The following is a 17,486-nucleotide window of genomic DNA, read 5'->3' as shown; positions in this document are numbered from 1 at the left end:
ATCGGTCCAATAAAGAGCTGGAGAAATGGAATGTCTATATGAGCTATCGAGTTTCCCATGTATCTAGTTTGTTCCTCCAGACTCTTCAGCCGTCAATGAAAGTAACAGCTACGCCCTACACTTGTATACACACTTCTTAATTAATACCGTGGATGCTACTGCTTGACTGCCTCGCTTATCTATTGAACAAGCACCCGCGACCCTAACCTACGAAGCCCTCACGAGATCCCGAGGGTCAGGATCGTACCAACGACTGTATCTGCCTCCTCCATACAAAGTTTCAAATAAATAAATTTAAAAAGAAAATAAATATTAATCGAATAGGCTGTAACTAAACGTTCTAGATCATACAAGCGGAAAAGGCTCGGTTCAGGCAGTAGACATAACGATTTCTTCCATCGGAATTCGACACACCGACGCGGAACGAAACACATGGGCTTCGCCAAAGTTGCTCAAAAGTGAGCTGTCGAAGGTAGGACATCTGGACCCTATTGGTAAACAAAAGTTAGGACAAGTCATTATTTCAACACGGACACGAGTGGTGTGGGCAACGAGGGGACTTCGGTTTCGTCCAGACCAAAGGAAGGAGTGCAAACTTACTGAGGAACATTTCCGTTGGAATAGTCATCAGCGTTCCAGCCAACCTGCACAGCACACGAACCAGACCTCTGGATCTCACACCACCGTCGGCTCCCCTGCTGGAAGCACTGGCCCGAAGACGTGGCGGAAAAGAGCTGCGAGCTAGTGGACATGGATTCCGCCAGTGTTCTGCAACTCGGTGAATATCCCGAACCAGACAGGTGGCACTCGCAGCTTGTGTCGGAATTGCACGGCGGTGGCGGCGGCGGCGGCGGCGGCGGTGGGTTGTTCCCGGGGACACAAGCACATCCCACATGATTCCCGCTTTGACAGAAGCCAATATTTTGACCCGGTTCAGCGCGGCCGTTGCAATCGCCGAAATTACAAGATTGGAGCGTGCCGCAGTCCCTCGGCGTCGACGAGATGGCATTACAAGGACAACCCTGATAGGCGCCTCGACAGGTCGCTTGGCCGGTATTGCCGCTGATGAAACCGTTGCAGCCATTCAGATTACAATTCTGCCGCGCCCCACACGTCCCTGGGAACACGGGCGTGCAAACGCAGCCGTTGAAGTTGCCACGGCACCGCGCTGTGTTGGAGTTAAAGTCGAATGTTCCGGCGCAGCCGTTCAGGTCGCAGTTGCGAGGTGTTCCACAACTACTCTGAGAAGTTGGCGTGCAGACGCAACCTGCGAAGTTTCGTCGACACCGGGCGACGTTGGAATTAGCATCGAAGGTTCCGTCGCAGCCATTCCGGTCACACGATTGGGGCGCGCCACAGCTACTGGGCGTCGGACTACAGACGCAGCCCTCAAAGTTATTCCGGCACCGCGCGACGTTGGAGTTTGCATCGAACGTGCCTGCGCAGCCATTCCGATCGCAAGACTGGGGCTCGCCGCACGTCTCTGTCGTGGGAATGCACTGACAGGGCGCAAAGTTTCCGCGACACCGTGCAATGTTAGAATTGGGGTCGTAGGAGCCATTGCAGCCGTTGCGATTGCAGGGCTGAATCTGACCACAGACACGGGGCGTAGGCTCGCACTCGCAGCCACGGAAGAAGCCCTTACAAGTAGCGCGGCCGTTCGCGTCGAAGGAGCCGTTGCAATTATTTAAGTCGCAGCTCTGCGCGCGGCCGCACGTCGCCGGTGTCTGGTTACAGACACAACCTTGCCACCAGTTCTTGCAGGTCGCGAGACCAGTTGAGAGGTCGAAGCTGCCGACGCAGTTACCGCTGTCGCAGGACTGCGGGGTTCCGCAGTTTCCTGGGGTGGCGTTGCACTCGCACGGGGCGAAGAAGTTCTTGCAGCGGGCTACGCCGTCGGAGTCGAAGGAGCCGTTGCAGTTATTGAGGTCGCATGCTTGTCTAGTACCACAGACTCGGGCTGATGGTTGGCAGCGGCAGCCGGCGAAGAAGTTCGTGCATCGGGCGATCCCTGTGCCGGATTCCCACTCGCCGGCGCAGTTGTTGAGATCGCAGCTGAGGGGGTTGCCACAGGTTTGGTCGGTAGGCGTGCAGCGGCAGCCGGCGAGGTTGTTCCGGCATGTGGCGATGCCGTTGGAGAGGGTGAATTCGCCGGCGCAGTTGTTGGCGCTGCAGCTTTGGGATGGAGGGCACGTGAAACCGGGGGTGTCGCTTGTCGGGGTGCATGCACAACCGCCCAGGGCTGTAGATCGGCATTGAGACTGGCCGTTTACATGGGTTCCTTGGCATTCGGTGGCGGGACAGCGAGGAGGTGCTGATGGACAGTGTATGGGTGAGGTGGAGGACGGGGTGGACGATGAGGAAGACCTAGGAGAAGAGGCTGTCGAAGAGGTCCTCGTTGATGTTATCAGGGTGCTACTTGATGGCAATGTACTTCGTGGGGTCGTGGTCGTGGGGGTACTAGTAACGCCAGACGTAATTGCGGATGACGGTTCAAAGGATGCCGGGGTTGAGGAGGTCGTGGCCGTCGAGATAGAACAAACCGGTTGACCTTCTCCGGGCCTCGCCTGGAACACGGATATGCGCCAACCACCACCGCAGGGGATAGAAGCATCGCCGGCGCAGGGGGTCCCACACTCCGAATCCGGAACCACGGGGCTCGAGATGGAGTCACCACAGAAACACTCGTTTCCGTTCTCGACGCCGAAATACCGGTACCCGCAGCATCGTTTGGAGCAGAGGTCGAGGTCCATGTTAGGGTCGGCGAAAGAATCGCCCGTTAACGCACGCTCGGGGGCGTCGATGTGACAGTTCTTGTATTGCCAGCCTGTGGTGTTTTCTTCTGTCGTGTCCACCCAGTTCTCATCCTCGTAAACGCTAATCTTCCATCCACCGCCGCACTTGACTTGAGAATCACCGCTACAGGCTACGTCGCATTGCTCGACGCGCAGTTTACGATTGCGAGGGAAGGAGTTGCTACAGAAACACTCGTTCCCGTTCTCGGTGCCGAAGTGCCTCCAGCCAGAACACAGCGTCGCGCACTTGTCCGGTGTGAGGTCTTGCTGGTTGTGGAAAGCAGCGCCCTTGAGAGTCCGGTCCTCTGCGTCCGAGAAGCAGCCAGTGAAAGCCCAGCCCGATGGCGGCCGTGGACCTGTGGCGGTTTTCAGATAGATGGTGTATCGGTTTGTGCCGCCACAGAGATATCCGCGGTTCCCCGCGCACTGACTGTTGCACTGCGTGACGGAGAGGTCGTTGTTATCGACGACGGTTTCGGGGCCGCACCAACACTCGTTCCCATTCTTTAGACCGAAGGCTTCGAAGTTGGTGCAATTTGAGGCACAGAGACTTGCTGTCGTGTCCTGCCCCCGGAATGAGAAGGCTGGGAAGAGATTACCTTCTGGCGGGTCTTGTCCACATGTGAAATGGTACCAGCCGGGAACTTCTTCGATAACCGATATATCTTGTCCCGTCACACTCCAGATTGTTATCGACAGGTCGCCACCCTCGTTGTGTGCGAACTGACCGCCACAGACACTCAGTCCATCTCCGCAGACAAGATTGCATCGCTTGATCGGCCGGATGCCGCTTAGGGGCATGTTGTTACCGCAGAAACATTTGCTAAAATAGCGTTAGTTACATGCACACATCACTCGTCTCTCCCAATCTACTTGTCTCGATGGGACGGGTAGATGTCATACGTTCCGCGCATTCCGACAAGGGGATAATCGTAGTCGGTATCACAGTAGTGGGCACATTCGGCGGGACTGTTAAAATCACCGGCCTTCTTTCCGATGATACTCGTGCCCCACCCCTTTGGGAGGTCTGCCACGCAGCCAACCAGGTCGTAGCCGCTATTTCGGAGGAGTTGTTCGCGACCGTGGCAGTATGCGCCCTGTTAGTTGGGAAATGTCAGCGCCGCCATGCGGATACGTTGGCTTTTTTTTTTCTTTCTTTTTGCAATCATTAGTTGGGACGTACATTGATATTAAGAGCGACGCCTCCCGCGCGAACGCCGTGGCGAGGTTGATCGGGCACTGGAGGAATTTCGTCTGGTACCATTGGGACGCTAGGCCTCTCCTGACACCTGACGTAGTCGTATGTTCCGACCCGTGGCTCCGGTACGCCTTCTCCATACGCAGTTGCGAACGTCCAGTATCGTTTTAGTTCTTCCTTGAGGTTTCGCGCGAACGGACGCGCCGTTCCGTCCCCTTTTCTCAAAATCTCGCTGTGAATCTCCGGTCTGCCGATAAGCATAGCGACAAGCCCGGCCGTGAGCGCAGTAGACAGCGACGTCCCCGCAATGCCCGGCCTAATATCGCTCGGGCTCGTCATGTTTGCGCAGCGGATCCCCTCGCCGGGAGCGTATGCAAAGACAGTGTCGAACTTGTTGCTGAAGTCCGGTACTTGGCCGGCCTGGTTGAGCGCACCAACGACGACCAAGTTATGTTCGCCGGCTTGTCCGGGTCTGGCGTACTTTTGGGGGCAGCTCGATTTTGACTCTGGGTCATCGTTGTTCTTACCGTCATTGCCGGCTCCAGTGACTACCAAGACGCCAATTTTGTCAAGCTCGGTGAGGAACGGGACGAGGGGGTCGGCGGTTTCAGGGGGTGTGTTGTAGATGGGATTGACCCAGTTTCCACATCCAGTGACTACATGTAGCAACGAAAAGTCAGTTTGGGGTGCAATCGACCGGGGGTCTTTCCGTCTTCGCCTCTCGGGAGTTCGACTGTAAAATGTTCAAGCCATGCTCGAGCGTATATACACGGATACGCAGTGGTGGGAGCGGAGTAACCTACTCAGGGACATGCTAACGACCGATAGCGTCACCTTGTTCTTGGTGACGACATCAGTGTAGATGAACTGGAGGGATTGGAAGAGCGCATGGGCGAGATCGTCGACCATCGTATATTGATGAGTGAGTTTGACTGGAACGACCTTTGTCCTCTTGGCTACGCCGAGGCGGTGTCCTCCTACAAGACTAGCCATGCATGTCCCATGGCCTGTGTTGCGCCCACCTCGTTAGCAGGTTTCTCACATAACAACCAAGCATGCTCTCCTTCGAAGTCATGCCGGGTGCAGCGCCTAGTAGCATACACAAGCTCACCATGGTTATCAGTATCATCAATCGGAGTCGGGCCTTCTTCGTCGTCCGGCAACGACGTACCGGATAAACCGGTGGCAGTGAACCAATGGTCAATCAGAGGTTCTGTCCCATCGTTAAATTCCTATTCCGTTTTTCACATTTGCTTATTAGCGAGACGGAGAAGAGAGTGTAAGAAGAGACGAGCCGGGGACGGAGATGCTTACTTCATGATCCCTCCGTACACCGGAGTCGACGACATAGACATGCGTGTCGTAGCCGGCCGTCGGTCGATGTACGTAACCGGGGTAGAAAATGTACGCATCTCCCACAAATTGCGGAGGTTCAGAGATGAAAGGAAGGTGCCAGTCCTCCACACCACCCTCGACTTTGTGCTGAATGACGAGGTCCGCTTGGGTGTAAACCTGCCTTCGGAATAGACCTCCCGGAAGATGGCCTTCCTCTCCGAGAGTTTCGTTGACGTGTTCAAACTCTTCTTGGGAAGAGCGTCGAGGCAGTGAGGGGATTTCGACGGGAGCCTGTGGATCGCCTTCGCCACCGGGAATGGGGTCCGTAGGAAGCAGCGAATCCGGTGGGAGATTCGCCCTTAGAAGCCTGGGTTCGAAGCTAACGCTCATGATTCGGTCGGGGAAATTATCAAGGAGGCGATCCGCCGTGCGGGCAGATACCCACGTGGAGTATCCCTGGAGGGGAGATTCCGTATTCTCCCAGCGTTTGGTTACGCGATCATGAGGAGGGATGGCAGACCCGGCGATGAAGTTGCGGAATGAGTTCACGCTACCCTTCCAGACGATAAGAACGGGGTACAATCTCTGTCTCGAAAGCTTCTTCGACTCCTCCTCGATGGCTTTCTTGATACCATCGTGCCCGATTGATTTCGGGTGGAAGGTGTGACCAAATACCGAGGAAAAGTCATCGCCGGGGTTGATACCAGCCATTGGCATCTGATATTCTTGGACAGCGCACCAGATGGCCTTTCCAAGCTCCTCCGACATGTCCAGACCGAACTTGGTCAATAGGTCGTTGCATTCCTCGGGGGGCACGATACTGACAGGGGGGTTACCGCCTTCTTCCGGCGGCGTGTCGGTGTCGAATATGACGAAGAACCAAGTATCGGCCGTCTCGATGGCGGTGCTGCCAGGCTCACAGAAGCGGTGCTCGTCGAAGGTGGGATTAGTGTCGACGTGGCGGACTGCTTCGAGGCCGACGCGTTCGTTGGTGATGCTGATGGCTTCTATGATCTTGGCGTCTACGGCATCCACGAGATCGTTGATTTCTTTTCGGAATGCTTGGGTCAGAGCTCTGCCGGCTCCGAAGGTGCGTCCGTCACATTCGTTAGTTTCAATGCTGAAGAATCGAGGGTAGACTTCGCATCCGGGGTTAGTATATTTATGACAACAGAAGGGATGAAGAGAAGAAACAAAAAAGGGAGATAGAAGGGATTGATTTGTTGACTTACGGGGCACCAGAAGCAAAAAACCAGTTGTCCAACCTGCATCTAGTCTCTGTCTCACAATCTTAGTATACACGTCGGCGAGGCCCACGTGAAGGGTTTCAATGGCAGCCCGAGCCTTAGCTAGACGATCGTCGCAGAGAAGCGGCACGTTATAGAAGCAATGCAGGACGACATCACCAAAATGGGCGTCGTTACCGCCAATGGTGATGGTAGCCAGGTCAGTGGTTCCCACCCGGCCCGTGCCGACCCAGTCGGGGATCTGCGTGTCAAGGACATCTCGTATCTCATTGGCGCTGCAGGCTAGGAAGGTAAAGTGGTGGTCGACAACGTCCTGCATGACTACGGGCGACGAGTTGAGCAGGACGGGGTAAGAGCCGCGGGTGCGGCGGCAGCTGCTGCCGGACCCTACGTCTCCGGGAACGTTGCTCCCGCTTCCGGCACCAATTCCGGCGGAGAAGGAGTCGCCGAAGGCTACCCATCCTTCGTGAACGGGAGGGTGGTCGGCGAAGTCATCCTCCTGTCCGGCAATGGTTGTGGCCAGGACGAGAACGACAGCCGCGATGATGGCTAGGAGTTTGGTTGCACCCGGAGCCATGGTTGATTCGCCGAAACAACGACTCCCGGGCCAGAATTATTGAAGCGGAGAACGGGGATAGGGAATTCTCTGACGAGTGAAATTGTCAATTTCCCACTCAGGGATAGTGATTTATAAAAAAGAGTGACGATTGCTCGCCTCAATAATTCTCCCTGATCGGGAGACCTGGGCTAGCTATGGAAAGAGTGATCGTGAGACTCTTTAGAATCAAAACATGTCATGGTCAGGGCTCGGATTTCTTGGTTCTATTATATATCCCATCGAAAAAAAAAAAAAAAAAAAAAAAAAAAAAAAAAGAAAGAAAAAAAAACCCTCTCCATCCGTAGTCTCATTGAACCCAAACGAGAACCTCACGACACACGCCCGCTCAAAAAAAGAAAAATATGGCTCTGACGCGATATTACTGGGTTACGAACGGAGTAGGCGATAGACCCCTTCACGATATTTGGGGGTCGTAATCTGACAAAACATTCATCTCACCCCTCCACTCTCAGCACAGACCCAATCTCCCCAAGGACACCAACCCAAGTCTAGACTAATAGCCGTTCCGCTTTCCAGCCCTCAGCTCAATGGTACCTGGACAAGCCCTGACCTTCTTCCATGCAGCGTCGCACTTAACGGTTCAGAAATATGCAGTACTACTTCGTAAGTAATGTCAGCAGAACAATTGCTGACATCGGCCCCCCGTAAGAGGTGTCCTCGTGAGAAGCTAGGTCGTATCCGCCCTCCGCGTTTTTGCGGACGAAGGTGGTTATTGCGGCGCGGACGAAGGTTGTCCGGGCGGACGAAGGTTGGCGGACGAAGGTTGTAGTTACAAGGCGCCCCCCCTGGCTGTCATGAGTCAATATATTGATTGTGACACTCACCATCCTAGCGCATCTGCGGTCTCGGCCACGGGAAAACAAGGAGTGTAGGACTAGGTTAGCTTAGATCACATCCATCCATTATGCACACCACCCCCACCATGAAGAATTTCACCGACGACTTGACCGCAAGGGTAATATACTTAGCACCCACGCTGGTGAGGGATATCTTTTTCTTAGTACTGATCGTTATTATCTATGAATTTGACGCGCCTAAAAAAAAGAAAGGATCGACCGCGGGGATCGACTCTCCAGGTTCATTGGAAAAAAAAAAAAAAAAAAAAAAAAAAAAAAAAACATCGATATGAATATGTCTCGGGCAGAGAATAGACCCACCGAAACTTGGGGTACCACTCCACGAGGACTTCGATTCTTATCCTGTTACTATTCAACTTCACGGCAATGAAGATTGCGCTCGTTGTACAAAGTGCGAGTGCGGTACGAAAGATTTAATCATCCTGCGCCATGGCCCAGCCAAAAGACCAAGACTGTGTGGCACAATGGACATCGCAAAGTGGAGTGCCTTGCCTGCTGCCCTTCACATAAAGCAGAAAAGTTGGGGCAGGTTAATAAATTATGTATACACTGATCAGGTGAGTAAGATAACGTGGATAAGGACTTCGTACTTGAACGAGGGCAACGAAGAAAAGGTTGAATTCATAAGTTCATATCGAACTACTTGCGCCGAGCGGCCTCTGCCCTTGTTAAAACATCCTTTAAATATAACCGACTGTGGCGAGATGAGCTGCTTCTCCGGCCTCACCAAGCTCGATATCTATAATGCCTGTACGTTCTGCCCAGTTTGACTGCGACAGTACACTACTACTATTACTCATAACAATCCATCACTGCAGTTCTTTACTTAGAAGAGCTTACCATAATTGTTTCTTGTTGCGTGGCTCCGGTCGATAGGCCAAGCCATTTTGCCATTTAATAGACATATCTCTGCATATTCATGCCATCTCTTGGCCAACGGCTTTTGAGTCAGCTACTCCGAGTCCCCACTAAACAGCAGCGCACCTGCCAGCTAAGCATCGCTCCCATTGTATCAATAAAAAGAACTCGATTGTTATGCATTAACTCTCCCATCCAGCCACCCACCTAGACCCAAAGTCACGAGGCGAGCCAGCTCTGTGGACCCATCCTCCCGGACAAGCTGGCTGTCAAGGTCCCGAAGGAGTTTATCGATGTACTCGCCCGCCCCCGAAAGATGTAGGATGTGGGCGATTGCGCGATGAATAGCCAACAGCCGTGGTGATGAGGGTTCGATAGTCCGATCCTCTGTAACGTAGAGGGTCCGGGTAAGAGGAAACGCTGGGAGCATGTCGGGGAAAAATGTCTCTATCCTATACGTATGAGGTTGTTGATTAGGAATTTGTGTGAAGAAGATTCGATAATCACCAAAAAGGTGATGGTTCTGCTGAGTTAGGGTGAGAGCATTCATTGGGCGGTCAATATCAGTGCCGCTAATAAGGTGAGAGACACCAACATCGAACATGTTCAGAATCGAAAGGGCGGCATTCCTAGAATTCTCCTAGACAGAAAAATATTAGCAACCTTCGTTATTACAACGATCTCCTATTAACTTTAAGCAAGGCACTTACAGCTTCTGTTGTAGACCCTGCTTTCATCAACGAGTGAGGAAGAATGTGAGCCACTTCTAGGGCCTCGAATGGAGGTGTCAGGACATTCCCATCATCGTCACGATAATTTAAGCCGTATTTTTGTCGACGGGCGAAGGCTTCAGTTAGATCAAATGCACGAGAGATTACACAGCGGTGACGGTCGCGCAAAAGGCATGTACCGCGGAGCGCAGAGAGCCGGTTTGGGGTCCCTGGATACTCGTTGTTCGCGCCCTGCAACATGAGAACAGAAGAATGAAATTCAGGCGTGGGCTGTGGGGTTGCACGGGAGGTCGCTTTCACTTTTGTTCGAGTATTAGCGTAGGCGAGGGGCGATATGATGAGGTCTGAGTCTACACTTACTTGGTAAGAAGAAGTTGTCGACCAAGTAATCTGCAAACCCGACGATCAGAGGCTGCAGGATCTCTTCAACACCACCCCTACTAAAGTCGACATCCTCTCCATCTAGAGAAAGGGAGATGGAACGGAAAAAGGCTCGCAGAAAGTGCTTTTGCGACTCTTCAGACCGCGAGTGCTCGTACGTCAGCCGCAGAAGAACCGGCCAATTATATCGACGATGCAGCCACTGATCAGGGTTGAGCCTTTCAAAGTGATCAATGATGTGGTGAAACTTCCGCTGCGCAGCGTCTCGCTGATCGGGTGACAGCGGGGGAAGAGGTGGAAAGTCCAAAACATCTTCGAGAGAGGATTGATGGCGGTGATGAGGCGCTCCTTCAGCAGGGTCGACTCTCCACTGATTGCGAGACATGGTGTTATATTTCGGTTCCGTTCATTCTGTTGTGCTATGATCTCCGCATTGATGAACGAGCTTGGCTGGATTTCGGAGACATAGCTCAGGCTTCCATTATTCGCAGTGGTAGTTTTTTTATGATAGAGGTGGTGAATCAGGCGTAATGCCGATTCCGATGGTCAGATGTAACGAAAGATACACTGTTCTGGCGTACGCGAAATAACCGCTTTCCTCTGACCAAATTGACGGGGAGTGGCCGAGGGAATTCTCGGAGGCGAGATCTTTGAAAAATGATTCTCTGCATGTCACGTGATGCTGATGATGTTCGGCTCACCGAGGAAGCTCAGAGTCACGTGGATAAACCGCCCGTCTTTTGGTTTTCCTGCCTCATCTGTTAAATCCAGGTCAAAATAGGTGCACAACAGGATCGTTGGATATGCCGAGGCTAAACCAGGTTTCTATATCGAAGTCGCGAGGAGTAGCGCGTCGAGGTTGCTTTTGGAGGCGCGTCCCATCTCCGGCATGACGGACTGGTGGAGATAGTTGAAGTTTTCCAAAATGATCCTCGTCTTGAAAGAAACAGCGGAGTGAATAGGAGGGCACCACTTCCCGAGTCGGATAAAATTCTGGTGGTCAATGTCGAATATATGTCTTAAGAGCCTGATCCGAGACTCCTTTTAGACTGGTTAGGACCATCAAACCGACCCGACTATCCTTGAGAATAGCTTCAGTTGACCAGAAAGCGATCTACTATATTGCTATTGTGGTCCATCTTGATTGATACAGGCTATGAACCCCTCGGGGTTCAAACACTCACAGCGGAACCCATGAGACTAAACCAGACCTACTCTCTTTCCAATCCAACCAATTCCAGCGAATGAAGCGGTGATACCGGAAAAGATAATCAAGTAACCATAGCCACTGCCGTATGCATATCCGACCCGATTCCTCCAGCTGTCAGACGCCACCAGGGCACCACTAAGAGGGCCCGATATGACAGACCCGATTCCCTTTCCAGCGGTGAAGAGCGCAATGATCATGCCCGTCTCAACCGGATACCTGCGACGAACGGGATGACAGCATCCCGACCATGTCGCCGGAAACCCGCCGGCGAACAGACCGTAGGTGAGGGCGAAGATGTAGAGCACTGGCTGATATGTGGCGAAACTCCAGAAAATGAAGACGGCAACTATGGTGCCCAAGGTGCAGAAGTTGAGGGCGATCGTGACGTGGTAGCGATCAGTGAGCCAGCCAACGAAGGTGGCGCCGATCACGTTTGCACCGTTGCAGAGCGATATAGCAATCGTGCCCGTAAGAGGGGACCATCCTTGTGCCACAGCATAGGCTAACAAGGATCGGGTTAGATGGAGGTCTCCGCTGCTAATGGGTAGGGTCTTCGTAGAACGATGGAGTATCACTCACACGGCAGATACAATAATGGCATGAAGTACCCCAGGCTCTGGATCACGTTGCCGAGTGACAGGATCCAAAAGGCGGGACTTTTGAGGAATCTCACGTCGAATCTGTGCTGTTGCGCTCGATCTTGATGGTTTCTAGGTGGGTAAGTTTTCAGAAAGAAGAGAGCTGGCGTGGTAATCACGATGCAGACGACAGCCCAGACACGCAAGGCCGTGCGGAAGCCCCAAGTGTGAAGAATCCATTCCATCAACAGGGGCACCACAATACCGGCCGCACCGCCGCCGGCAATGAAGACGCCATACGCGAAACCTCTCCGTTTCACGAACCACTCGTCGAGGTAGATATACGCTGGGAAGTAATGCAGTGACCCGCCAAGTGCGTACAACACGCCTTGCGTCGCCAGAAGAGCTGGAAAAGAGTTTGCGAATGACGCACCAATCAGGCTTGCTGCCACAACAACGAAGCCCGTTACGCTGATCGTCTTTCGATATTGGGGATACCGTTTTAGGATGCTGTAGACAATCGGAGCAGTTACGTACATGGTACCCTGGGACATAGCGTGGGTCAGTACTGGTGTCTTCTCAGGTTACCCACACCGCCTTTTCATATTGGTCTCTCTTTTTTGTTTTGAACGAACCGTCGCAGTTGTTCCGATAGCGGCAAGCTGATGTTTGTTCCCAGAGAACTGCTCTTGACGAGAATAATATTCCTGGAATACGCCATAGGCGAAAGGAAACCCTAGTGGGTGGTATATGATGTCAGTCTGTAATCAGAGTGAAAGCAATTGGTACAATTACCCCAGACAAGAGCCTCCAGGATGCAGCACGCAGCCAGAACCAGCCACGCATCTCTCCCGCTGTCGGTAGGCGGCAGAGACGGCTCGGTCGCATCCTCAGGGGTATCTTCTCTGTGCGCCGTGGAAATAGGGCTCAGTTCAAGTTCTTCCATTATTGGCGGAGTACCGAGGTACACTCGTGGCAGTAGTATACTTAAGATGTCGGTATTTTCTTGCTTCGGTAGGTTTTACGAAGTGTTTGCGGGGGGAACATCTAAACTAGCTGACTTTCCTGAGGAGGTTGGGAACTCTCCACGTGATGGTCCGGTTCCGGTTTAACTACCGCTTACAAGCGGTGTAACGGTCTATCATCCTCGCCGGAATCTCACCGAGATCTCACCGGCATCTCACGATCACCGCCAAGATGTGGCAGTTTGGGGTGTCTGACTTTGAGAGATGAGCAACAAGAATCCAAGCACTTGGCACTTCCTTGAATCGTAAGAGAGCCATAGTGCGTATCTAGTGTATATAGAACATTCAACGGCATTTTTGGACTCGGAAACGACGATCCCCACATGCAGATCCTAACGTGACAGGATCGGCCATGTAGTTTACGAGCTGGTGCTACTTGTACTGAACGGAAATGATCCGGCAAAAAGGAGGAGGAGGGGACGTAGAACGGGGAAGAAAGAATTTTCGACGGAGTTGAGGAATCGGCCATAAAGACCGGGTTAACCCTCGCCCGATATTATATTCTCATCCAGGGACCAGGGGAGATGCCGTCGGAACGAAGCCAGCCTGTGATAAATTTTCATGAAGTAAAATTTATGAAAATTCTTCTCCTGCCACTCGTGATGGGTGGGATCGGCAAGGGACGTTGCCTGATAGGGCGGCCACCAGCCTCTTCTGGGAAACAAGCTTTTTGGCTTTTTTCTTTCTTCTCTCGTGTTTTTGTGCCGCGGCTGGAAAAAATCGAAAAGGAGCCGACGTCGGACCTTCTCCACGGAATCAGCACCACACCCTGCTAGTCGGTTCTATTCCCTATTTAGGATAGTATGTTGGGATGATGATCGATCTTATCTAATCTGATGGAAGAATAGACTGATTAGATTAGATTTTAATATCCAAACTGCCCACTTCTCTCCGGCTCCCCACAACGAAGGGCCCCGGCACCCTAGTTCTAGACTACTAAGGGGCAGTCTGCCCGGGTATCACGGCACTTTTGCATCTCCTCCCGCTGCTACTTTAAGCATGGTATCCACAGAGGAACGTGGGAATCGGTGGGATGGGATTGTGTGCGAAGATGAAGGAAGGCATCACGGATTTATGCAGCACTAGACAGGGCACATGACGGTCCTTCGAGTAATGAGCTCGGGAAAGACGAAAATGACTCGCCTCGGGACGAAGCCATTTAACCTCATGAAGTATGGCGGAATGATGCCCGACCTAGGCCCCGCTGGTGAAGGCCCCAAAGAGGCGTGAGCCCACATGCACATGGCTTCATGGAGCGCGCTATAATGGACAGAACCTTTGCCCGTGGGGGCGGACAATGACCAGAGCCATGGGGATGGTGAAACGATCTCCCACGTCAATCTAATGTTAACAGCCATATCCCGCAGGGCCTCGAGCAACGAGAGTGCCGAAGGGCATGAGGATTGGTCCGCTTTGAAACAAGGTTGCTTTTTCCACGTCACGTCAAATCTATCTATATATATATATGGGCCTGCATTAGCCCTGTCGCTGACTGAAGGAAAATTGTCTTTATTATCCTTAATTTCGTGCTCCAGTTCTGTGAGGTTGCTCATTCACACACACTTGACAGGGTCTGGTCCTCGCCTCAGCATCTCATAGCGGCAAGGTCGCTCCTCCATTGTTCATTATTCCCCCTAACCACCCTTCATCGGAGATCTTCAACCATGGTTCGACATCATATCCTCTTGGTGCTCCTAGGAGCTTTCTCATCACTAGCATCAGGAAAAATAGATCATCCTTCCACACAATGCATCATGGCTCTGTATGGTGTGTATGCAAATATCCGGTTCGCCGGAAGCGATCCTGAGAAGTACTGGTCACTTTGCCAAAACCCACTCACCATCGTGTCCATCTATGCGGGCGCCCATGTATACTGTAACCCGGACGACATCCAGCCCGGAAAGGGTCTTCTTGCCAAGTACTGCCACGACTACGGCGAGTCCGAGCTACTGCCGGAGTCAGACTTCGCCGCAAACCTCACGCGGGAGTCCATCAACAGACTGCCAGTGATTAAGCAGGACGAAGTTACTCCGACGGATAACTTCACTACCCCTCTGTTGATCGACCGAGCCTGGTTTGACCTTAGCTACCGAACAGTGGTAAGCGCAGAATCCGCCTGTCTATCTTGTTTGGGAGCCATAGTATGCTGACACTCGGTTGATAGAAAACTTGGGACTTTGAAATGAAAACACATACAGACTATGGGTAAGTTGTGGATGGATAATAATCTACTTCTTTTTCTATCGAATCGTGGACACCCTCAGGTACATTCTCCCGTTACAACATATGAGAGCTGACTTGGCTGCACGTTTCCTTAAAAGATGGGCCATGTACGGATTCTGGGGCACCGTGCTTCTCGTTGGCATGTTCCAAAACCTTTTCCACCACTTGACCAACGGGAGATCTGTGACAACACAACCTGACGTTGAGGACGGCGGGTCTCAAGAACGTACCAATATCAACAAGACAAAGAACCCTATTGAATCCGCCTATGATTGGACACGCACACATTTCACCATGCCTGGGATGATACCTGACCGGCACAAACAGCTAACCTGGGGATGCACATTTCCGACAAGAGCGGATGCCTTCGTGATCGGATCATTCTGGCTTGTCAGTTTACTTCTATGTTGCGTGAACTACGACGCCTTCCAAGGGAACCTATAGTAAGTGACGCACGTAACCTCGCCGCTGTCGCCAGTTAGATATCCACTTGCTAACCAGTAAAACCCTCACACTCGAACAGCTGGGCCGACACTGCCAGCCAAGTCTGGCGCTACGTTGCCGACCGAACAGGCATCATTGCGTACGCCAATCTGCCCTTCATCTGGGTATTCGGCGTTCGAAACAACATCTTCCTCTGGGCGACGGGATGGCAGTTTTCCAGATTCAATCTCTACCATCGGCACATTGCGCGAGTTGCCACCCTTCAAGCTATCATTCACTCCATTGGCTACACCGTCTTTTATTTCCTCACTGATCCAACCGGTAAGTTTTGACTTTTCCCACACCGGGGTTTTGCCCCCGGGGCTCTCTAATGTCCCATTTCTGATTCGTCTTGTCTTCGATAACAGGTGCTGGCTTCCGTTTGGCTTGGAAAGAACCATGGTTTTATCTGGGAGTAGTTGTGGGTATAATCTTTGACCCTGGCAAAACGCTGAGAATGTAGATCCGAGTTACTGATTTGCGGGTTTGCTCGGCGTTCTAGGCGACTATTGTCATGAGCCTGATTGTCGCGTTCTCTTTCTCGTGGTTCCGAAATCAGATATATGAAGCGTTTTTAATGGTCCATATTATCTTCTCAATCGTGACGATTATAGGTCTGTTCTAGTAAGTAAACTTATCCAGAACATGCACAAACGATTGAGACGACAAGCTCTCCTGGCCCTCATCAATTTACTAATCGAAATCTTGAAATTGGGTAGTCACACTTCAATTTTCGATGGAGAATATGATGCGTATCTCTGGCCGCTCGTGGCCATCTGGGGTTTTGACCGGCTCCTGCGAATCATTCGCCTCATCTACTGCAATGTCCATGTCACGATGAAGAAATGCAAAGGAGTGAGCTTCTCTGAGGCGATAGCGACATATGATACAAGCGGCAACATGATCCGAGTTGAGGTCAGCCTCGAGAATAGCCATCTCGTGCCTGCACCTGGCCAGCACTATTACCTGTATCAACTCGGGAACTGGAGGCTCTATGAGAATCACCCCTTCACTCTGGCGTATTGGGGAGACGCACCTACACCTGCTACACCCGTTTGCGGGAGCCGCAATGAAGAAGGCAGTAGTAGTCCTACAGGCTCGGCTAGCCACAGCAACTCTCTACGTGGCTCCGACACGCAAGGTGTTGTTGGTGATTCGCGTGGCGCTAAGCTGGTCTTCTTCGTCCGGCCATGTGATGGGTGGACGAGACGGCTGCGCGACGAGTGTGTTCGTTCCCCCGATAATACGACAACACCCAAGATTCTTGTCGAGGGCCCGTACGGAACGCAAGAGAAGCTCTGGGTGTATGGTCGTGTCCTACTGATTGCAGGTGGGTCCGGCATCGCGGCAATCCTACCTTACCTACTCGACCATGTGCAGCGGAGGGCGGTACCCGACGCTAAGTGCCGAACGCAACGTATCAGTGTTGTGTGGGCGGACCGAAGCGAGACCTATATGCGCACCGTTGCTGCCGAGGAATTGGCCATCGTTGCTAGCCGCTCGGATACCGATGTCAATTTGTATGTGACGAGAGGGAAGGCCAAGGTAGTCGGCAGCTCTGATGAGAAGGAGGTGGGTGGAGCCGGTCAGAAGTCATCTTCTGCGAGCGAAAGTGGCGTCGATGAGGAACAATCTGCTGTGATGTATGGCAGGCCTGATTTGCAGTCTATTATTGCCAAGGTCGCACAAGAGACGAATGAGGAGCGTCTTAGTGCTGCTGTTCTGGTGTGTGGGCCGCCTGTGATGGCGGACAAAGTTCGCGCATCGATAGTCGAGGCGAGGAGGGAGTATAATTCTTCTATTGACTACTTTGAAGAATCATTTGGTTGGTAGGCGAGAGTGTTCGGAGGAAAAAGTAAGGGAAGAAGCAATGGAAATCGTGGAGGCGTTGCTGTTAATGAGAATACAAAGTTGTTACTGTGAAAGGTCATCTTAATGAGACTACT

At 52.3% G+C, this 17,486-nt stretch overlaps 3 protein-coding genes across 3 annotated transcripts; 1 reads left to right on the top strand and 2 right to left on the bottom strand.

Annotated features, from left to right (window-relative positions):
• Nucleotides 1-596: 596 nt before the first annotated feature.
• On the bottom strand, nucleotides 597-7,152 carry SAPIO_CDS2385 (uncharacterized protein; the record flags this gene model as incomplete). The annotated part of the gene is made up of 7 exons (XM_016785420.1): nucleotides 597-3,618; nucleotides 3,684-3,892; nucleotides 3,979-4,649; nucleotides 4,797-5,000; nucleotides 5,105-5,225; nucleotides 5,308-6,467; nucleotides 6,561-7,152. 7 exons carry the CDS (start codon nucleotides 7,150-7,152, stop codon nucleotides 597-599), a joined length of 5,979 nt encoding a protein of 1,992 aa, XP_016644796.1.
• A 1,932-nt stretch (nucleotides 7,153-9,084) lies between these two features.
• SAPIO_CDS2384 (uncharacterized protein) lies at nucleotides 9,085-12,755 on the bottom strand (the record flags this gene model as incomplete). Its single annotated transcript, XM_016785419.1, has 7 exons — nucleotides 9,085-9,549; nucleotides 9,620-9,939; nucleotides 10,001-10,391; nucleotides 11,237-11,733; nucleotides 11,811-12,354; nucleotides 12,445-12,545; nucleotides 12,605-12,755. The coding sequence occupies 7 exons, from the start codon at nucleotides 12,753-12,755 to the stop codon at nucleotides 9,085-9,087; spliced, it is 2,469 nt and encodes an 822-aa protein (XP_016644795.1).
• A 1,833-nt stretch (nucleotides 12,756-14,588) lies between these two features.
• Nucleotides 14,589-17,373, top strand: SAPIO_CDS2383 (uncharacterized protein; the record flags this gene model as incomplete). Its single annotated transcript, XM_016785418.1, has 6 exons — nucleotides 14,589-14,933; nucleotides 14,999-15,039; nucleotides 15,156-15,500; nucleotides 15,581-15,822; nucleotides 16,155-16,164; nucleotides 16,260-17,373. 6 exons carry the CDS (start codon nucleotides 14,589-14,591, stop codon nucleotides 17,371-17,373), a joined length of 2,097 nt encoding a protein of 698 aa, XP_016644794.1.
• Nucleotides 17,374-17,486: the final 113 nt, after the last annotated feature.

This window comes from Scedosporium apiospermum (genome assembly GCF_000732125.1).
Source record: "Scedosporium apiospermum strain IHEM 14462 chromosome Unknown SEQ_SAPIO_0086, whole genome shotgun sequence".
Lineage (NCBI taxonomy): Eukaryota > Fungi > Ascomycota > Sordariomycetes > Microascales > Microascaceae > Scedosporium > Scedosporium apiospermum.
The sequence above is the reverse complement of the archived record's forward strand: the minus strand, read 5'-3'. Positions and strand labels throughout refer to the sequence as shown.